The 22,503-nt window shown below is 41.6% G+C and overlaps 2 protein-coding genes across 5 annotated transcripts; both read left to right on the forward strand.

Annotated features, from left to right (window-relative positions):
• Positions 1–269: 269 nt before the first annotated feature.
• LOC123170066 (disease resistance protein RGA2) lies at positions 270–5,304 on the forward strand. Of its 2 annotated transcripts, XM_044587909.1 has the most exons (5): positions 270–610; positions 707–3,917; positions 4,052–4,219; positions 4,546–4,624; positions 4,713–5,304. In XM_044587909.1, the coding sequence occupies exon 2, from the start codon at positions 731–733 to the stop codon at positions 3,914–3,916; it is 3,186 nt and encodes a 1,061-aa protein (XP_044443844.1). In that variant the 5' UTR covers positions 270–610; positions 707–730; the 3' UTR covers position 3,917; positions 4,052–4,219; positions 4,546–4,624; positions 4,713–5,304. The 2 variants fall into 2 exon arrangements, with proteins under 2 accessions (XP_044443844.1, XP_044443843.1); XM_044587908.1 differs by having other exon boundaries at positions 4,052–4,624.
• A 4,147-nt stretch (positions 5,305–9,451) lies between these two features.
• Positions 9,452–15,853, forward strand: LOC123164954 (disease resistance protein RGA2). Of its 3 annotated transcripts, none has more exons than XM_044582571.1 (8): positions 9,452–9,758; positions 9,847–10,088; positions 10,590–10,799; positions 10,969–11,149; positions 11,289–14,539; positions 14,674–14,842; positions 15,183–15,251; positions 15,340–15,853. In XM_044582571.1, the coding sequence occupies exons 3-5, from the start codon at positions 10,760–10,762 to the stop codon at positions 14,536–14,538; spliced, it is 3,471 nt and encodes a 1,156-aa protein (XP_044438506.1). In that variant the 5' UTR covers positions 9,452–9,758; positions 9,847–10,088; positions 10,590–10,759; the 3' UTR covers position 14,539; positions 14,674–14,842; positions 15,183–15,251; positions 15,340–15,853. The 3 variants fall into 3 exon arrangements, with proteins under 3 accessions (XP_044438506.1, XP_044438507.1, XP_044438508.1); XM_044582572.1 differs by having other exon boundaries at positions 9,454–9,758; positions 11,255–14,539; XM_044582573.1 differs by lacking the exons at positions 9,452–9,758; positions 9,847–10,088; positions 10,590–10,799 and having other exon boundaries at positions 10,844–11,149; positions 11,255–14,539.
• The last annotated feature ends 6,650 nt before the right edge of the window (positions 15,854–22,503 follow it).

The following is a 22,503-nucleotide window of genomic DNA, read 5'->3' on the forward strand; positions in this document are numbered from 1 at the left end:
GCAGTGTGCATGCAATTGCTTGCTTTTACATTGCCATACGCGTACACCTACGCTGGTTCATTCAGCATATATGGGCAACATGTGCATGCGGGTTCTCCGCGGCTCAGCGACCGTGAGTACACAGCTCGGTGCTTTCACATGTGCTCAGCCCGCATGATGTGCTCTCTTTCGTAGCAACTTGGTTTCAACTTGCTAATATCATACTCTACTTAGGTGTATATCTAGGTAAGCCAAACACAATAGCTATACTAAACAGAGTGTACGTTGGATGCTGTTTCAACTTGCTAATATCATACAGTACTTGGGTGTGGATCTAGAGAAAGCAAACACAATATAGCTATACTAAACAAAGTGCAGTGTACGTTGGGAGTTGTTTTACAGTACCCTGGCCCTTCCAATACGCTCAGTTTTTTCGGAGGTAAGTTCAGACAAGGTAGTTTTCGGACTTACTGGGGATGCTTTTACACAACTTTTAGGTTCCTTGTCTTCACTTCCTTTCATTCTCCTTTCACCAACGGCGAGAGAGCGACACACGGGAGGCGACGGCAGGGGCGGCAGTATCTCTGCTCTTTCACCAATTTGGATCTGCTCGATTTCGGGTGTTGCTCAGGTGCATGCTCTCCTCCATTATTGCGTGTGTTTTGTTCTTCATATGCCACAGATCTGTCAGTGCTTGACCTCTCTCCCCTTGTTTCATATGCTGCAGTTTCTTCTTCGGATCTGCAAGATCATGGCCGAATCACTGCTTCTCCCTTTGGTGCGCGGTGTGGTCGGCAAGGCCACAGACGCGCTCGTCCAGACCGTGACCCGCATGTGTGGCCTTGACGACGACCGCGAAACGCTGGAGCGCCATCTGCTAGCTGTGGAGTGCAAGCTGGCCAACGCGGAGGAAAAGAGCCAGAAAAATGCCTACCTCAAGAGCTGGATGGAGAAGCTCAAGTCCGTTGCCTACGAGGCCGACGACATCCTCGACGACTTCCAGTACGAGGCACTGCGTCGTGAAGCCCAGATCGGCAAGTCCACTTCCCTCAAGGTACTCGGCTACATCACGCGCCGCAGCCCGCTGCTCTTCCGTTTTGCCATGAGCAGGAAGCTCAAGGGAGTCCTTGAGAAGATCAATAAGCTAGTCAACGAGATGAACAAGTTTGGCCTTGAGAATTCTGTCCATCAGCAGGAGCCCCAACTTCCTTGGCGGCAGACTTACTCCAAACTGGATGAGTCTACCGACATCTTTGGAAGAGATGATGACAAGGAGAGGGTGGTGAAGCTGCTGCTAGACCAGCAAGATCAGCAGAAGGTTCAGGTGCTGCCCATCTTTGGTATGGGAGGTCTTGGCAAGACGACACTTGCTAAGATGGTGTACAATGACCAAAAAGTCCAGCAGCATTTCCAGTTGAAGATGTGGCACTGCGTGTCAGACAATTTTGATGTTTCTGCTATTGTGAAATCCATCATTAAATTGGCTAATGGAACTTGTGACCAGGCTGACAGCATCGAACTATTGCAGAAGAAACTTGGCGAAGTCATTGGCCAGAAGAGGTTTTTTCTTGTTCTTGATGATGTATGGAATGAAGAAAAGAAGTTGTGGAAGGATGAACTGAAGCCACTGTTGTGTTCTGTTGGTGGACCAGGAAGTGTCATAGTGGTCACATGTCGAAGCAAGCAAGTGGCCTCTATAATGCAAACAGTTGATCCCGTTGAGCTAGCATTTCTGAGTAAAGAAGATTCATGGGAATTGTTTTCAAACAAAGCATTTAGCAATGGTGCAGAGGAGCAAACAGAGTTAGTCACAATCGGAAAACGTATTGTCAACAAATGCGGGGGGCTGCCTCTTGCTCTGAAGACAATGGGTGGTTTGCTGAGTTCAAAGCAACAGGTACATGAATGGAAGACCATTGAAGAAACTAACATTGGGGATAATGTTGGAGGCAAATATGGGGTCATGCCCATACTGAAGTTAAGCTACAAATACCTGTCATCTGAAATGAAGCAATGTTTTGCATTATGTGCAGTTTTCCACAAGGATTATGAGATGGAGAAGGATATGTTGATCCAACTATGGATGGCAAATGGCTTTATTCAAGCAGAGGGAACAATGGATTTAACTCAGAAAGGGGAATTCATATTTCATGAATTGATTTGGAGGTCCTTCCTACAAGATATGAAAGCTGCAGCCAAATCTGCTGGCTATGCTAGTGATAGAGCATATGGGACAATTGTATGTAAAATGCATGACTTAATGCATGACTTAGCCAAAGATGTTAGCAATGAATGTGCCACCATAGAAGAATTGATTGAACAGAAATCATTGGTAAAAAATGTCTGTCACCTTCAAATGTCAGAGGTTGAATTGGAAAAGACTTCCATGTTGTTTGATGGCAAAACATCTCTCCGCACTTTGTTAGCTCTTTCATGGATGCAGCAGGATTTTAAACGACTGCCACATGTATCATTACGAGCATTGCATTGGCTGGGTTCTAGAACCAGTTTGAAAGCCATAAATGCAAAACATTTACGGTACCTTGACCTCTCACATTGTAGCGTCAATTCTACATTGCTCGATTCATTATGTTTATTGTATAACATGCAAACTTTGAGGCTCAATTATTGCGAGGGGCTACGACAGTTTCCAGAAGACATGGTGATGAGCCTGAGAAAGCTCATACATATTTATCTTTATGGATGTTCTAGTCTGGAGCGGACGCCTCGAAACATTGGTCAGCTGAACAACCTTCACACACTAACAAGATTTATTGTGGATACAAGAGATGGTTGTGGTATTGAGGAGCTCAAAGACCTGCGACACCTTAGCAACAGGTTGGAACTGTATAGCTTGAGAAAAATAAAGAGTGTAAATCATGCAAAAGAAGCCAATCTCCAGCAGAAGCAAAATCTGAGTGAGTTGTTGTTCTGTTGGGGAAGAAGTGTTCTCTGCTCGTCTAGACAGGAAGAAAATGAGGCATGTAATGAGGAAGAAGTATTCCAGCATCTAGAACCTCATAGCAAGATCAAAAAATTTGAGTTGTATGGATATGGTGGCCCAGAAATACCACGATGGATGAGAGATCCTCAGATGTTTCAGTGCTTAAGAAAACTCACCATTTCCAACTGGACAAGGTGTAAGAATATACCTGTAGTATGGCTCTCACCCTCACTGGAGTTCTTACACTTGAACAACCTGGGTAAACTGAAGACATTGTGTGATAACCTTTGCATAGAAGGTGGAGGACGCAGTACCCCTCTACAGATTTTCCCGAAGTTGAAGGAGATGGTCTTGGAACAGCTACCTAGTCTAGAGGGATGGGCAGAAAACAGTGCGGGTGTGGCCACTGATAGCTCAGTAATATTCCCGGTGTTTGAGAAGCTAGTAATCACCCGCTGCCCTAAGGTTGCAAGTTTTCCACTGAGCCCCGTTCTCAAAGACCTGAGATTAGTGGGATATTACTTGGAGGTGGAGTATTTACCAAGGTTGCGTACATCCCTTGAAATTTTGTGGATTCAATGCTTCGAAGGTTTGGTAGCGCTGCCTTCGAACCTTGGAGATCTGGCAAAGCTGAGGGAGCTACGGGTGCATAGCTGCAGGAGTCTGGAAGGGTTGCCTGATGGGATGGATGGCGTCACTTCTCTCCGGGAGCTGGTAATCACTCATTGTCGAGGGATAGAGGAATTCCCGAATGGTCTCCTTGAGCGGTTGCCAGCCCTTGACTACCTAACCATAGTGGGCTGCCCCGAGTTGCAAAGACGATGTAGAGAAGGAGGGGAGTATTTCCACCACTTGGTCCCTATCCCATATAAACGCATTCCAGCAGAATCAGTAGCAGAACCAGAATCAGAATCCAGCGAAAAGAGGTTTCCAAGAAGGCTCCTCCCCTGCTGTGTTCACTCAAAGTCTGACTCTGAGTCTGATAATAACTGAGGTGTGCATGCCACAAGTCCCTTCCTCGTGTTATTATGGTTTATTATCGTTCCTCAGTACATGTAATACAAGTAACTCCCCACTGACTGCTTGTTTTTCGATTTTGATTACTTATCTGCTAATTTTCTTAAGCAGGATAACCAGAAGTATGGTTCCAGCAGCGACCGCTGGTTCCTCCTGGGATCAGGTTACATCAGCCCAACTTGCAAGCAGAGCTCGGCCATGAAAACTTTAATTTCATCTCTCATTTCTCTGACCAAATATATTTCCTCCAGCGCTCAAGGTGATTGGTCCATTTAGAAGGTACTGTACCTGTACGCTCCATCTCTGCTTAATTTCATCCTGAATTGTCCTCAAATCAACTCAGCACAATACTTGAACTAGCGAAACATCTGTTCTGCATCATAAATCAGTACTTAATCTGAGATGATGACAAAATGCTTTCACCATCACAGAAATTGGTTAGCAGACTAGATACTGATTTCATGTCTGTCAGGAATCAAGTGCTGTATGATAGTCATCTGCAACGCCATTTAGTTGTTAAACAAACGAGCTCATTTTCCATGCTTACTAATTGATGGATACATTCCTTGGTATACAAAAATTATCTTGCTTTGGACTCCTGTCAGAATTCAGATACCACCTTTTGATGATAGAGAGTCAGGAAGACCCAAGCTGCGAAGCAAATCCGCATGAATGTTTACCCTGGTAAATCTCCCTACAAATCAGGTGGATGATATTCTGGCAATATTCAGGTATAATGCAACGCTAATGTGATCAATCAATGTACCTGCAGCCTGCAGGTTGCCATCTCTGAAAGCATCCACAAAATGAAGGAAGCAACGCCATGCCAGACAAGCAAAGTCAGAACTCCATCAACACGGTATGTGATGAATGTTGTCTGAAAGTAGATGCAACAATGGGAAGTGGTAGATCATGCTGTGGCCGTCGTCGTGTTCCCTACAAATTTTCTCCACGTGTGTGTGTCCGTGCAGACAGATGTCTTGATCCAGTTTCTCTACATGTAGGAGTAGATGTCAGTGCGAATTTGTATTTCCCTGTAAATTTGTATCTGTCTGTCTGCCTGGTAACCTGACATGTGAGTGAGAGCGTTTGTGTGTGTTTGTGTGCGTGTCGTTGTTGGGCATTGGTGTGTGTGGTGCGTGGGGTGTATAAACCCAGGCGCTTGTTGAGTGTTTCGTCAGTCAAGGAAATAGCAAGCTCTTAATCCCCCTGTCTCCTTCACAATGATCGTTCTCTTGCAAACTCTGGCAAACTGCAACGTGGAAGGAGAACTTACAGATGATCCTTCACAATATATTTTGCTGTAATAACATAAAGTCTTCTGATCTCGTTATGAATATTTTTTGAAACATAAAGTCTGAACTTTGGTGCGTTAAAAAATCCAGCTCCATCATAATTCAAATACACTTTCTTGGGCTTCTATGTTTTTTGTTCCGTCTTCTTTATCTCCAGTTATTTATTCATGTTGACATGTTTGAATTCCGGGATCTTAACGAACATAACATAGGGCAATTCTAAGCGTGCAAGTACGACCGGAGCGCCAAAATTAGTTCTCCGGCATATGTGCACATATTCGCTTCTCTTCATCGATGGCGGTTGCAATCCTGCCACGCTGGTCCTACGGAGGCTTAGCACAATGACTTACCGGCTGTCTACTGCAATAACGTTTGCCCCGCTTCGGTGAGGGAGGGACGATGACGGCAGCGCGCCTTCGGCTCATTCCAGTGCTTTTAGTCATCGTTAGGTGGTCTACGGACCTGGATGTATTTTTTACTCCTAATATTCTTTGTACTAACTTAACAGTTAATATGAATAGATCGAAAGTTTTCCACGCAAAAAAAGAAAGCTAAGAGAAAATGAACGATTTATTGTCTAAGTTATGGTTGAGTTTTTTTTAACCCATGAGATGCCCAATGGCGAGCCGTCGCTACGGTTGGACTTCTGATCAGGCTTTTCGGCTCGGCACGAGAAGTATTTTTACTGAGCCTAGTTTGAAATTTGGGCCAGAAATTTGACTGAGTTGAGTCTCTTTTGACCAAGTCCGGTACGGTGCACCGACTGAGGCCCAGGCCAAATTCATCTCTTGTCAACCCCAAGGCACCGACTGAGCGCGAGAGCTATCTCTTGCTTATAGAGAGATGGAAGAAGCTCTCGTGTCATACGAAGCGCGAGCGGGCCGGCCCATTAGAGTAAGGATTCGCTCGTTGCGCGTTCGCTATGCTCTTGTTTTCTTTAGTTTTTATCGCTTTCTTTTGTTCCTTTCTTCATTTCTTTTAATGTTTTCATTGGTTTCCTTAAGTTTTTTTGTTATAACTTAAGTTTTCTTTATTTGGCTTGCTTTGGTTTTTCTCAGTTTTTACTGGTTTTCTTCTTCTTTTTTCTTCATGTTTTTGTTTTCTTTCTTTCTTTCTTCAATTTTCTTCATTTCGCTTCTTTTCCACCGGATTTCTTTGGTTTTCGTTGGGTTCTTTCTTTCTTTCTTTCTTTCTTTCTTTCTTTCTTTCTTTCCGTGTATGTATTGTTCCTTTATAGTTTTCATCTGTTTTTCTTCACTTTTAGACCCTTTTTGATGGGGGTTTTTTCTATGTGTTGTCTGTATGTTTTTCCTCGGTTTTTTACGTACATTTTTAATGTACATGTGAAACATTTATTTCTATACGTGTTAATATTTTTAAAATACACAATTAACATTTTTTTAAACAAATGTCATTTACGTCTACATTTTTCATATACACTAAGAATACTTTTGTACATGTTTAACATTTGTTAATACATGATTAATGTCTTTTAAATACAATCATTAACATTTCATTGAAATACGAGTTTGATGTTTCCTTTCTTCATAAACATTGTAAATTTTTCATATACATCTGAAACATTTATTTGATATACATTTAAAATTTTCCAAATGCATGATTAACATTTTTTATAATTTTACAAACATTTTTTCTGACATGCGTGAACATTTTAAAAATGTCACAAAGCTTTTTTTTTGCATGCTATCAACAGTTTTCATATACATTTGAAACATTTTTAAAATACTTGATTCATTTTTCCCATATATATGTTTTGATGTCTACTTTTTTCATTCATATCACCAGGAACATTTTTATGTACTTTTAACATATTTTAAATACATGATTAATATTTCAAATGTATTCTTTTATGTCCATTTTTTCTTACACATTGTACATTTTTTTGTATACACTAGAAATATTTTTCTATACACATTTAACATTTTTAAAATGCGCTATTAACTCAATTATGTATGTAAATTTATTTTATAATATATATATTTAGAATATTTCGAAATATAAGCAAAGGTAAAAAATAAAGCAAAAATGTGAAAGAAAAACGCTCAATGCCTGCGGTCCCGCTGCGACGGCCCATTCCGGGCGCCGCTCTTCCTGCCGCTGCCGCTAACTCCCATCCTGCCAATCGCCGTCGTCTCCCATACCGTAGTCGGCCCTCCCATCGTGTCCTTCCTGCCTCCTTGCCATGGCCAGAACCCCTGAAGCAGGGCGTGTCGGGCTCGGCTCTGACGGGGGTCGCCGCCAATCTTGGCTCTCCTTGTTCCTTGTCGAGCGCACCGAGGACAAGCGGGCAAGGGTCCCGCCCTTCACCTCTTCCCATCGGAGGCTCACCTGCAGGCCCTCCACCGACCACCCACGTGGTCACTCACACGCACTCGAGCAAAGCCGTTCGACGCCGTTCCAATCGACGGCAGCGACCAAGGTGAGCGCACCATCGACCATCGATTCCCAATCTTGTCCCTTTTCCTCCCTGTTGATCTATGATGCTCATGAATATGATCGCTTTTTTGCCTGGGAGCACGCCAACAAGTGCACCAAGCCGCCGCCGCCACGTGTCACATGTTGTGTGCTCCATCTGGATTTCATTCATTTTTATTTTTTGTGTGTTTTGGGGTTTTAATGTTTTTTTTCATTTCTTTTGCCCAACTCTCCATAGGTTTTGGTGTAATTTTTTCTTTTTCTTTGAAGCACAGCCGTGCTTCTCGAAAAAAGAGAAAGCACATCATGTGTTTCTCGCGAAAGTTGTGCTTGTGCTTCCACGAGAAGCACAGTTGGGCTTCTCGTGAAAGCACACATTTGCTTCTGCCAAAAGCACTTTCTGGAAAAAAGGAAAGCGCAACTTATGCTTCTGCAAGAAGCACAACCTTCCATATGCACAACCTATGCTTCCCTGAAAAAAGAGAGAGAAAAACACAACTTGCGCTTCCAAAAAAAGTGAAAACCACAATAATGCTTTGGGGCTTAGCTGGTTTTTCTTTCGTTGCCGGTTTTTATTGCTTTTATTTCTATTTTTTTTTCGTTTTTCAAGTTTTTTCACTTTTTTGTGAAAAATTCGGCAAACCTATTAACACGGGATCTTGTTTCAAAGATTCCGGCATGAGAAATCGAACGGTGAAAACAGTTCAGTATTTGGACGCATGATTCAAGAGCTAAAACCTTTTGAATAAATGATTTCTATGAAAAAAAATCACAGGTTGCCAGAGAAGATGGGGAGTAACCTTTGGAAGGGGTAACCCTTAACTAGTGATTTGGGGCTTTTTCTGCTCGGCGCATGAAGTATTTTTACCAAGCGATTTTGAAAAACGGGACCGAAATCTTACCAAGTTGAGCCTCTTTTGGCCCGGTCGAGCTTGGTGCATCGATCGAGGCCCAGCCTAAAATCATTTCTCGTCAACCCCGACACTCTGACGAGGCCAGACAGGAGGATGCGACTCGCTCTTCCTGCCGGTAGATCCTATTTCTGCGTATGTCGGCGAAGCGACCAATCGTGCACCCCCACCCTCCGCAGTAATTACATTTTGAGCTGGCCCAATTAGCATGTCTCCTCTTCCAGTTTTGGGAAGGTTCTAGCCTTCCCAAACCTTTCTTTCCTTTTTTTTCTTCTTCTTGTTTTTCTTTTATTTTAACAGTTTTCATTGTTAGTTTCGTTTTTTCTTTTTTTCCTTTTCATTTCGTGAACCTTTTCAAATTTGTTAACACTTTTGAATTTGTGATTTTTTTCAAATCTGGTACCTTTTTTGAATTCAGGAGCATTTTGAAATTTTGGTATATTTTTTAAATTCATGAAGATTTTTAAAAATTCACGAATGGTTTTTAAATACCGGAACAATTTTTAAATCTGTGATTTTTTGGAAATTCAGGAACTTTTTAAAATACATGAACATTGTTTGAAATAGGACAGTTTTTTTAATTCGGGAACATTTTTGTAATTCATGATTTAAAAAAAAATCTAAGAACAATTTTCAAATTCATGAATATTTTTTAAATGTGAAAACATTTTTAAAATTCGTGAGCAATGTGTAAGTTTCGAGAACATTTTTTCAATACGTTCACATTTTTTTACTTCTTTTAAAATCCCGAAGATTTTTATTAATTTATGATTCTTTGAAAAAGTTTCAAAGTAAAATAAAAGCCAAAGGCAGAAAGAAACGAAGAAAAAAGGGGCTTCGCGCCGCACCACGCGGGGAATAGGAGCACTCCTTCCTGCCGCTGCCGCCGCCGCCGCCGCCGCCGACCCCCATCCTGCCGCCGTCTCCGCCCCAGTCGCCGCCGTCTCTCATCCCGTAGTCACCCCTCTCATCGCGTCCCTCCTTAGCACGCCCAGAACCCCCGAAGTAGGATGCGTCGGACTCGGCTCCGACGGGGGTCGCCGCCGGTACTCGCCAGACCTGACGCCGCCGGTCGTGGTTCCTCGTCGAGCGCACCAAGGACAAGCGGGTAAGGCCCTCCACGGACCACTCACGCAAAGCCGTTTGACGCCGTTCCACTCGACGGCGGCGACCAAGGTGAGCGCACCGTCGACCATCCCCGATCTTGTCCCTTTTCCTCTCTGTTTATCTATGATGCTGATGCATACAGTGGTCCAAAATGCAGTTGCTGTACAAAATCCAGTTGCTCTGATGTATTGATCGATTGATGATGTCCACAATTTAGTTGCTCTGATGCACTATTGGACTATTGATCGACCGATGCCGTCCAAAATTCAGTTTCTCTGATGTATCGGTCGATTGATGCACCATGCTGTCCAAAATTTCAGTGGCATACTGGCCTTTTACATGTGATTAGAGCCGAGTCCGACGCGTCCTGGGGTGTCTGATGTATTGGTCTAATCACATGTAAGTTACCGGCTGACAATTTTGATGAAGATCCCTAGATCCATGAATTACACTAGACTTAGCAAATAGAGATGCAGTGCCAGCTAAACAGATTTCAAAAAAGTATATAGATAGACTCATGCAGAAGAGCATACAGAGGATTTTGATCAAAACCTAACCACATGTCAAACTGCAGGAAAAATATAATGTTAGGTTAGGTTACCCATTAGAAATACTGAAGTGGAACAAAAACTATGAAATATTTCAGACAAAGGGAACCGTTTGATCAGATGAAGAAAAATCGGTGGCATCTGTAACGCATTGCACGTAGGAATAGGAACTGAAGGCATTTTGCATGAAAGAATCATTTTGCAAACACAAAACAGGACCTATTGCACGCAGATTTATTTTTCTTTCTTATTTTTAAGAAAGTTAAAAAAGTCTTGACACATAGGAGCGCCTCCCGTTATTTACTTCTCATCTAAACACCAGCATTCATGCTTTTGCGTCCACATTTACCAGGCATCTTCGCGGTGGCCGCAGCAGTCAAGTCAGTTCTCATCTACCAGCCATGTGCATCTTCCTGTTTGGAGGACAAGCACAGCATAGCACAGCGAAAGTGGTGCTGGAGAGAGACATGACGAGTCATCAATGATCTCTGATTCTGGCCCAACGCGGTTCACGCTGTTCACATGAAAAGTCGGGATGGTGGAGCAAAGATGCAAACGCCTGGTAGGTGTTGTCAGGATCAGCATTATTCCATCAATTCTGGACCCTCCTACCTAGTGCAAGATTAGCAAGAAATGTAGAATACTACCTAGTTCTTGGAAATTAGTCTCTACTCCCTCCATAAACTAATATAAGAGCCTAGTGATCTAAACACTCTTATATTAATTTACAGAGGGAGTATTATTCAGAAGAGAGCAGGGGAGCCCACTGAAGACTTCGGCACACTTATCTCCGCTTCCTTCTATTTCCACCAACGGCAGTAACCCCTGTTCTCCCCACAGCAACCTTGGCGAAAGAGCTCCACACGGGAGGCGCCGGCGAATTGGATCTGATCGATTTTGGGTGTCGCTCAGGTGAATGCTCTCCTCCATTCTTGATTCTTGGCTGTATTTCTATCTTCTTCGGTTGTTCCTCTGTCAGTGCTGAATATTTCTTCCCTTCTTTCGTATGCTGCACAGCTGCAGTTTCTTGACTTCTTCCCCCGATCTGCAGCACCATGGCCGAATCACTGCTTCTCCCTTTGGTGCGCGGCGTGGCCGGCAAGGCCACAGACGCGCTCGTCCAGACCGTGACCCGGATGTGTGGTCTCAACGACGACTGCGAAACGCTGGAGCGCCATCTGCTAGCCGTTGAGTGCAAGTTGGCCAACGCCGAGGAATGGAGCCAGAGCAATGCCTATCTCAGGAGCTGGATGGAGAAGCTCAAGGCTGTTGCCTACGAGGCCGACGACGTCCTCGATGACTTTCAGTATGAGGGGCTGCGCCGTGAAGCCCGGATCGGCAAGTCCACTTCCCGAAAGGTACTTGGCTACGTCACACGCCGCAGCCCGCTGCTCTTCCGTTTTGCCATGAGCAGGAACCTCAAGGGAGTCCTCGAGAAGATCAAGGGGCTGGTCGAGGAGATGAACATGTTTGGCCTTGAGGATTCTGTCAATCGGGAGGAGCGGCAGCATACTTGGCGGCAGACACACTCCAAATTGGACGAGACCAACAAGATGTTTGGAAGAGATGATGACAAGGAGGGAGTGGTGAAGTTGCTGCTAGACCAGCAAGATCAGCAGAAGGTGCAGGTGCTGCCCATCTTTGGTATGGGAGGTATTGGCAAGACGACACTTGCTAAGATGGTGTACAATGACCGAGAGGTCCAACATCATTTCAAGTTGAAGATCTGGCACTGCGTGTCAGATAATTTTGATGTTATTGCTATTCTGAAATCCATCATTGAATTGGCTATAGATGATTTGCCAGAAAACGAAAAGACATTGGCTAGAAAGGGAGGTTGGTGCATGTCTGGCAACATTGAATTATTGCAGAAGAAACTTGATGAAGTCATTGGGGGGAAAAGATTTTTACTTGTTCTCGATGATGTATGGAATGAAGAAAAAGGGATGTGGGATGATGAATTGAAGCCACTATTGTGTTCTGTTGGTGGACCAGGAAGCGTTATCGTGGTCACATGTCGAAGCAAGCAAGTGGCCTCTATAATGTGCACTGTTAAGCCCCATGAGCTAGCATTTCTAAGTGAAGAAGATTCATGGGAATTGCTTTCGAACAAAGCATTTAGCAGTGGTGTAGAGGAGCAAGCAGAGTTTGTCATCATTGGAAGACGTATTGTCAATAAATGCGGGGGGTTGCCTCTTGCTCTGAAGACAATGGGTGGACTGCTGAGTTCAAAGCAACAAGTTGAGGAATGGAAGGCCATCGAAGAAAGTAACATTGGGGATAATGTTGGAGGCAAACATAAAGTCATGCCCATACTGAAGTTAAGCTACAAACACTTGTCATCTGAAATGAAGCAATGCTTTGCATTCTGTGCACTTTTCCCCAAGGATTATGAGATGGAGAAGGATATGTTGATCCAACTATGGATGGCAAATGGCTTTATTCAAGAAGAGGGAACAATGGATTTAACACAGAAAGGAGAATTCATTTTTCATGAATTGCTTTGGAGGTCCTTCCTGCAAGAAATGAAAGTCAAATATGGTATCTATTATAGCGGCACAGAACATGAGACAATAGTTTGTAAAATGCATGACTTGATGCATGACTTGGCCAGAGAAATCACCAATGAATGTTCCACCATAGAAGAATTGATTGAACAGAAAGCAATGGTGAGAAATGTCCGTCACCTGCAATTGTCAAAGGTTAAATTGGAAAAGAAATGTGAGTTGTTCGATGACAAAGTATCTCTCCGCACTTTGTTAGCTACTTCAAGGATACATCAGGATTTGAAACGGCTACCACATGTATCATTACGAGCATTACAGTGGAAGAGTGTTTGCACCAGTTTCAAGGCCGAAAATGCAAAACATTTACGGTATCTTGACCTCTCCACTTGTAGTGTCGATGCTAAATTGCTACATTCAGTATGTCTATTGTATAACCTGCAAACATTGAGGCTCAATGATTGCCTTGAGTTACAAGAGTTACCAGGAGACATGATGATAAGCCTGGGAAAGCTCATACATCTTTATCTTTTTGGATGTGATAATTTGGAGGGGATGCCTCGAAAAATTGGTCAGCTGAACAACCTTCACACACTAACAACATTCATTGTGGATACTAGAGATGGTTGTGGTATTGAGGAGCTCAAAGACTTGCGACACCTTAGCAATAGGCTGGAACTGTACAACTTGAGAAAAATAAAGTGTGCAAAGCATGCAAAAGAAGCCAATCTCCATCAGAAGCAAAATTTGAGTGAGTTGTTGTTCTCTTGGTGCCTTAGAAGATTTGACAATCTCGAAAATGAAGCATGCAACGAGGAGGAAGTGCTCCAGTCTCTAGAACCTCATAGCAAGATGCAAATTTTGGAGTTATATGGATATGGTGGTCTGGAAATACCACGATGGATGAGAGATCCTCAGATGTTTCAGTGCTTAAGAAAACTCAAGATTTATAACTTTAGAAGGTGTCAGAATATACCTGTAGTATGGCTGTCACCCTCACTGGAGTACTTACGCTTGGTCGGAATGGGTAAACTGAAGGCATTATGTGATAACCTTTGCATGGAAGGTAGAGGACACAATACCTCTGTACATATTTTCCCAAACTTGAAGAAGATGGCCTTGGTAGAGCTACATAGTCTAGAGGCATGGGCAGTAACCAGAGCGGGAGTGTCTATTGATAGCTTAGTAACATTCCCAGTGCTTGAAGAGCTGAAAATCGACGACTGCCCTAAGCTTGCAAGTATTCCACTGAGCCCCGTTCTCAAAGACCTGACTATTAGTGGGAAGGTTTCATGGTCTGAGAAGGAGACCCTTCCGCTTCAGTGTTTACCTGAAATTTTGCCTACATCCCTTGAAAGTTTGCGCATTGTGGGCTTCCGACATTTGGTGGCGCCGTCTTGTAACCTTGGAGATCTAGCAAAGCTGAGGCATCTATGGGTGCATAACTGCATTGGCCTGAAAGCGTTGCCTGATGGGATGGATGGCCTCACTTCTCTTCGGGAATTGAGGATCAGAGCTTGTCCAGCGATGGAGGAATTCCCGAGTGGTCTCCTTCAGCGGTTGCCAGCCCTTGAAGTCCTAAGCATATCGGTCTGCCCCGAGTTGCAAAGACGATGCAGAGAAGGTGGGGAGTATTTCCACCACTTGGTCGCTATCCCGTATAAATACATTCCAGAGGAACCAGAAGCAGAACCAGAATCAGCACCAAAAGCAGAATCCAGCGAAAAGAGGTTTCCAAGAAGGCTCCTCCCCTGCTGTGTTCACTCGAAGTCTGACTCTGAATCTGATAATAACTGAGGTGTGCATGCCACAAGTCCCTTCCTCGTGTTATTATGGTTTATTATCGTTCCTCAGTACATGTAATATAAGTAACTACCCACTGACTGCTTGTTTTTCGATTTTGATTACTTATCTGCTAATTTTCTTAAGCAGGATAACCAGAAGTATGGTTCCAGCATCGACCGCTGGTTCCTCCTGGGATCAGGTTACATCAGCCCAACTTGCAAGCAGAGCTCGGCCATGAAAACTTTAATTTCATCTCTCATTTCTCTGACCAAATATATTTCCTCCAAGCGCTCAAGGTGATTGGTCCATTTAGAAGGTACTGTACGCTCCATCTCTGCTTAATTTCATCCTGAATTGTGCTCATACCAATTCCGCACAATACTTGAACTAGCAAAGCATCTGTTCTGCATCATAAATCAGTACTTCATCTGAGATGATGACAAAATGCTTTCACCATCTTGATAACCATCACGGAAATTGGTTAGCAAACTAGATACTGATTTCGTGTCTCTCAGGAATCAAGTGATGTATGATAGTCATCTGCAACGCCGTTTAGTTCATTAACAAACGAGCTCATTTTCCATGCTTACTAATTGATGGATACCTTCATTGGTATACTAAAAATTATCTTGCTTTGGATTATTGTCGGGATTCAGATACCACTCGGTGATGGCAGCGCAAGAAAATCCAAGCTGTGAAGCAAATCCGTATGAATGTGTACCCTGGTAAGTCTCCGTACAAGTTGCGTGGATGATATGCTGACAGTATTCAGGTATAATGCAACACTAATGCGATCAATCAATGTACCTGCAGGTTGGCATTTCTGAAAGCATCCACAAAATGGAGGAAGCAATGCCATGCCTGACAAGCAAAGTCAGAACTCCATCGCGGCATGTGATGAGCGTTGTCTGAAAGAAGATGCAACAATGGGAACTAGATCATGCTCTGAATGTCGTCGCTTTCCCCAGAGATTTTCTCTACATGTGTGCATTAGTGCAGGCAGATATGTCTTGATCCATTTTCTCTACATGTAAATTTGCGAACTGTCCCTTGGCTCTCAGAGGAACGAAGCCCATGTCTGTGTGCCCGGTAATCTGACATGTGAGTGAGAGCGTTTGTGTGTGTTTGCACAGCCCGTCCGTGTGAGTGTCATTGTTGGGCATTGCTGTGGTGTGGCTGAGGCCTGGATATATAGGAGGCGTGTGTGGTGTATAAATGCAGGCGCTTGTCGAGTGTTTGTGTTTCGTCAGTCAATGAAATGGCAATGTCTGAATTCCTCTTGCAAACCCTGTCAAACTGCAACGTGGAAGCAAGAATTACAAATCAATTTAATTTGATCTGATAACAGTTCGTCTTCAGATCTTGTTATGAATACAAAGCATATATAAAGTCTGAACTAGCACACTTTCTCGGTGAGTTGAAAATCTAGTCCCGTAAGAATTCAGATACCCAAATCCACAAGGGCTTGTAATTTGTTGTTTTTTTTCTCATCCTCTTTGTCTGAAGATATTTATTCGGGTTGACATGTTTGGGTTCCAGGATCTCAACGAAAGTTTGTTTGGCACGGCAATATTAGTTCCCCAGGGATCTGTGCGGTCTGCAGACGTTCAAAAATATTTAACCACCACTATATTGATTCATTTCTTGGAATCCGTCTCCTTGGCGATGTTGAAGTTGACATGCATGTCCCTTTTTTTTAGGGAAGTTGACATACATGTCCTCGTAGTACACTGCCACGGGTACCGGGACCTGCATACAGTCAAAGCGCAGTACCGCGTTCTGGCACTAACAAACACCTACGATGAAACAAACGAAGCATCTGCCAGTCCTTATTCTCTTTCCTATTATATTGTTGGAGGATATAATCTTCTCCCCCATCTCCACCAGCAAGCCCGATTCGCCTCCCCTTTGTCTGGCGCTTTAGCGGCTGGTGGCCGGTAGCGGGGTAGGGGAATGGCTCCAAAGCACTGGTCCTTAGGGGTGAATGCATGAAGACTTCCAGACACTATCAGGCCTGCTTCGGTATAGGAGTGGTGACAACAACACGTCGGTGGTTCAATCTGATGACGGTAGTGTTCCTTCGGTGGTCCAGGGGCCTTGATGTAATTTTTATCATGTTTAGGATGCTTGGTACTTCTAGTGAACTTTTATAATATATTTGGGTCTTGTTTGAAAAAATAGCACGACATGAATTGCCCCATGGCGTTCAAAAGTTTGTTTTCCCTCGAACTTCTCTATTATTTTTCTTCTACTAGTTTCAGTGGGTTTTTTTGTTTTTCCTTCATTTTACTTTTTTTAATAATTTATGAATACTTTAAAAATTTGTGCATCTTTTTTTAAATTTGAATTTTTTAAATTCATGAAATGATTTTAGAAAAAAAATGAGCGTTTTAAATTCTTGTTGTCTTGAAGAAAAATTATGGAAACTGAATATTTTTAGAAGATCATGAACATTTTTATTAATTTGTCAACTTTTCCAGAATATATTTATATTGAATGTCATATTTTCTGGGAAAAAGGCTGAAAACTGTATAGAAAATCATTTGCCTGCATGAAGTGCTAGGTGGACCGGCCCACCCTACATTTTGGATATACGAGGAATAGGAGCATTCGGTGTTCTCAAGTTTGGTTTGGTCAGTAATCCTCATGCTTTGTTCTTTTGTGCTCGTGAAATTTTTCCTCGATAGTACGACGATAAAGCAATGATTTGGCAACTTATCTCATAAGGGGTCTGTCCCCGCCCACAATACGTTCAACAATCATAAGTTCTCGCCTATTGGGGTGGACGACTCAACAACTCTTCAAACCCTTTGAGGTTAGTTCAGCCTGTGCAGATTTGGTTTTCCGTGAATTTTTATTGGTGTTCCAGAGAAATGTCAAGATGCAAAATGTGAAGTTAGAGTGGATGACTCGAAGATTTTTTTATATAACTTTTAGTTTTATCAAGAACCTTTCTTGTGCTTGTGTGTGTCCCTCTTTTCCTAGTTTATCAATAAATTCGGATCATTCACTAGAAAAACGCCAAATCCTAATTTATACTCGCGTTCAAGTGTCGACATGACGGACATAGCGTCGATCCATGGTCCGACCAAGTAGACAACAAGTGCTACGTACATTGATGTTTTTCATTCTGTTTTTTCCTTTGGTGGTTTTTTTCTAGTTTTTCTCTATTTCTGTTCTGGATTTTTTTTCTATCCCTTTCTTTTTTCTATGTTTTTTAATTTCATTTTCATGTTTTCCTTTCCTTTATGTATTCTGTATAAAATTCATGAAATTGTAAAAAATGCAGGAACATTTTTAAATTAGAATATGTTTTAAATTATCTAATGTTTTCAATTCATGATTTTCTAACACTTAGCAAACATTTTTGGGAATTCACAAGCATTTAATAAAATTGAAGAACTATCTTCAATTCCAAAATACCTTTCAAATACGGGAACAGTTTTTAGAATTCATGAATTAGTTTTAATTTTTAATTTTATTTTTCAAATTATACTCCCGCTGTTCCAGAAATCTTGTCATGGTTTTAGTTCAAATTGCAACTAAAGGCACGACAAGAATTTTGGAACAGAGGGAGTAGATCATTTTAGGAATGAATTTGTGAATAGTTCTTAAAATTCATGAACATTTTGAAACATTCCATACATTTTTCAGTTTTTATGGTCATTTTTTCATAGTAAACCTGATTCATGAGTGTTTTTTATTTTAGTCCAGAAGTTTCCCTTCAGTTAGCTGTTGATGATTGTAAGGACTTGAGATGTTGAGTAATACAAGTTTTACCCACAAGAAAAATAAGAAAAACAAGTTTCCGGAGGAAAACCGGCCGACCTCCATCCGGTGGCAGGCGTCAAAGATTGCCTAGGCCAGTACAATTTTTTTAGGGGGTAAAGCAGATTTATTCATCAAACTCCACAGAAAGTGGGATACAATTGGGGTTGTGGGGTTGGCCTAACCAAGTGTGCCGCCCCAGCCCTCTACCAAGAGCAAATCTAGCTAAACTATGTGCTTCCATATTGGCTACGTACACGACCTTCAAAAGTAAATCTACAAAGAAAATGACTTGACAGGGTTATTATCTCCCTAACTATTGAACCATTCTTCCCCATGCTAGCATTTTTGATTAATACGTCTCCAACGTATCTATAATTTTCGATTATTCCATGCTGTTTTATTATCAATCTTGGATGTTTTATAATCATTTTATAGTCATTTTATATCATTTTTTGTACTAACCTATTGACATAGTGCCAAGTGCCAGTTGCTGTTTTCTGCATGTTTTTTACATCACAGAAAATCAATACCAGACGGAGTCCAAATACCACGCCAATTTACGATGATTTTTATGGACCAGAAGGAAGAAGTTGGGCCCTGGTAGCACATGGGGGGAGTCCCGAGGAGGGGACAACCCACCAGGGCGCGCCAGGCCCAGGCGCGCCCTGGTGGGTTGTGCCCACCTCGGGTGCCCCCCGGACCGCCTCTTTGCTCTATAAATACCCCAATATTTCCGAAACCCTAGGGGAGTCGACGAAATATTCATCCAGCCGCCACAGAGTCTAGAACCACGAGATCCAATCTAGACACCATCACAGAGGGGTTCACCACTTCCATTGGTGCCTCTCTGATGATGCGTGAGTAGTTCTTTGTAGACCTTCGGGTCCGTAGTTAGTAGCTAGATGGCTTTCTCTCTCTCTCTCTCTCTCTCTTGATTATCAATACAATGGTCTCTTGGAGATCCATATGATGTAAGTCTTTTGGCGGTGTGTTTGTTGGGATCCGATGAACTTCGAGTTTATGATCAGTTATATCGTTTTATACCCATGAAAGTTATTTGAGTTCTTTGATCTCTTATATGCGTGATCTCTTATAGCCTCGTATTTCTTCTCCGATATCTGGGTTTTGTTTGGCCAACTTGATCTATTTATCTTGAATGGAAAGAGGTGTCCGGTAGTGGGTTCGGTCTTACAGTGCTTGATCCCAGTGACAGAAAGGGAACCGACACGTATGTATCGTTGCTACTAAGGATAAAAAGATGGGATCCATATCTGCCGCAATAGATAAACGGATCTTTTCTACATCATGTCATCGTTCTTATTGCATTACTTCATTTTTCCATGAACTTAATACACTAGATGCATGCTGGATAGCGGTCGATGTGTGGAGTAATAGTAGTAGATGCAGGCAGGAGTCGGTCTACTAATCTTAGACGTGATGCCTATGTAATGATCATTGCCTGGATATCGTCATGATTATTTGAAGTTCTATCAATTGCCCAACAGTAATTTGTTCACCCACCGTTTGCTATCTTTCTCGAGAGAAGCCACTAGTGAAACCTACGGCCCCCGGGTCTTCTTTCTCATATATTTGCCTTGCGATCTACTTTTTCCTTGCGTTTATTTTCAGATCTAATAAACAAAAAAAAATACAAAAATACCTCGCTGCAATTTATTCTTATTTATTTTATTTGGCGTTCAATCTATCAATCTACTACAAATTTACCTCACGTCTTTTGCCTATCTTGAGGCGCCGTACCCCGAAAGAGATTGACAACCCCTTTAACATGTCGGGTTGCAAGGTGTTGTTATTTGTGTGCAGGGGTTGTTTATGTTGTGTTGCTTGGTTCTCCTATTGGTTCGATAACCTTGGTTTCATATCTAAGGGAAATGCCTACCGCCGCTGTGCTGCATCATCCCTTCCTTTTTGGGGAAATACCGACGTAGCTTCAAGCGACATTTGTAAAGAATTTCTCGTCACAAAAAATTGCCGTTTTATTCGCCCTCTTTTTTGTTCGTCATTTTCTCGCCAGATCTCTTCTTTGCTTGTGTTCCATGTGTCTTCTATTTGCTTGCATCTTTCCTTGCTAAATATCTCTTGATATGGATCCTCATCCACTTTCTAATCTTTTTAAGAGATCCAATTATCATGAACAAATTGCTAGTGATTTGAGTACACTAGATTATCTTTATGAAGTTTTGCTTGAGATTAGTGAATCTGAAAATTGTGATGAAGAAATTTATGATGTGATTCATGATAGCTCTTTGAATGAAAAGCATGATTGCAATAATGTTATTATAAATTCTATTAATGTCAATTATGCTAATAATATGCAAAAACCCAAGCCTGGGGATGCTAATTTTGATATGTCCACTACTTATTGCAATGATCATGATTGGGGTGATTCTTCTTATGATCTTGAAAATTTATTTAAGCCCCGAGATGAATATGAGATTGATAATAGTGTTTGCAATAATATTGAAAGTAGGTTTGGAAGAGTGTCAACTTTAAATCCCACTACTTTGGAGAATGTTCAATCTTTATGAAATTTTTGATAAAAGTGGGTTTGGAGAGGTCATGACTTTAGTTAATGTTAATCCCACTATTTTGGAAGAGTGTCAACTTCGCATGCATGTGGATCGTGTTGAGAATATGTTATGTGATAGCTATATTGTTGAATTTTCTTATGATCCTACATGTAATTATTATGAGAGAGGAAAATATGGTTGTAGAGATTTTCATGTTACTAAATTACCTCTCTTCATGTTGAGATTGCTAATGTTTCTTTCTTCTTCCTTGCATATGCTAGTTTTTGCTTGCCTTGATAATTTGTTTTCTTATAAAATGCATATGCATAAGAAGTATGTTAGACTTAGATGTGTTTGTCACGTGCTATATGATGCTCTCTTTCTGCTTCAAGTCTTGTCTTTCATGAGAGCATCATCAAAATTATCAATGCCTAGCTAGGGGCGTAAAACGATAGCGCTTGTTGGGAGGCAACCCAATGAATAAAATTTATTTTTGCTTTTTGCTTTCTATTATTGAGTGTTAGCACAATTAGTCTACTGGTATGATTGTGTTTTTTGTGTTTTAATTAGTGTTTGTTCCAAGTAAAGTCTTTAGGATCTTCTGGGGTGATAGTTGTTTGATCTTGTTGAAAAAGACAAAAACTTTGCGCTCACGAAAATAATTATTATAAATCACAGAAAAGATTTTTTGCCCTGATTCTTTTTTCAGAAGATAATATACAAATTATTCTTGTTGTCCTAATTTGGTAGAATTTTTGGAGTTAAAGAAGTATTCGAAAGTTCCATATTACTACAGACTGTTCTGTTTTGACAGATTCTGTTTTCTTTGTGTTGTATGCTTATTTTGATGGCTCTATGGTTTTCTTTGATGAGTTTTTGCCATAGAAAAGTTGGAATACAGTAGATATAAAAAAAATAAGAATTGGTTTTACACAGCACTTATAGTAGTGGTTTGCTTTCTTTTACTAACGAATCTCACAAGGATTTTGTGAGTTTTGTGTTATTGAAGTTTTCAAGTTTTGGATTATCTTAGGATGGATGAAAGAAGGAAAGAAGAGTCTAAGCTTGGGGATGCCCCGGCATCCCAAGCTATTATCCAAGAATGATCAACCAACTAAGCTTGGGGATGCCCCCGAGTGGCATCCCCTCTTTCTTCTAATGACCATTGGTATTTTACGCGAGGCTATATTTTTATTCGTCACATGATATGTGTTTTGCTTGGAGCGTCTTGTATGATATGTGTCTTTGCTTGTTTTATTTTGTGTTTTAAGTCATCAATCCTTGTTGGATACACCTATTTGAGAGAGCCAAAAGTATGCCATGACTTGTTAGAATTGCTCTCTATGCTTCACTTAAATTTTTATGAGCAATGGACTTGCTCTAGTGCTTCACTTATATCTTTTTTAGCACGATGTGCTTAGTAATTTTGAAGAAATTCTCTCTTGCTTCACTTAAATTATTGTGAGAGAAATAAATATGTTATGCTCATGATCTTCACTTATATTTGTTTGAGCTTATGAAAAGCAACACATGAAAATTAGTCCCAAAATGATAGATATCCAAGAAGGATAAAGAAAGAAAGAAAATATGTCATGAAGATCATTGGACAAAATAAACTTGATTCTAGTAATAGTTTTAAGATATGATGATGTGATATGTGAGTTATGTTGATGAGTAA

The sequence above is a fragment of the Triticum aestivum genome, chromosome 7D (assembly GCF_018294505.1).
Source record: "Triticum aestivum cultivar Chinese Spring chromosome 7D, IWGSC CS RefSeq v2.1, whole genome shotgun sequence".
Classification (NCBI taxonomy): Eukaryota; Viridiplantae; Streptophyta; class Magnoliopsida; order Poales; family Poaceae; genus Triticum; species Triticum aestivum.

Coding starts and splice junctions, on each gene's coding strand:
- LOC123170066 (XM_044587908.1), top strand. CDS start 731: ATGGCCGAATCACTGCTTCTCCCTTTGGTGCGCGGTGTGGTCGGCAAG.
- LOC123164954 (XM_044582571.1), top strand. CDS start 10,760: ATGAAAAGTCGGGATGGTGGAGCAAAGATGCAAACGCCTG. Junction 10,800..10,968: donor AGCAAAGATGCAAACGCCTG/GTAGGTGTTGTC, acceptor ATTAATTTACAG/AGGGAGTATTATTCAGAAGA. Junction 11,150..11,288: donor CGATTTTGGGTGTCGCTCAG/GTGAATGCTCTC, acceptor CCCGATCTGCAG/CACCATGGCCGAATCACTGC.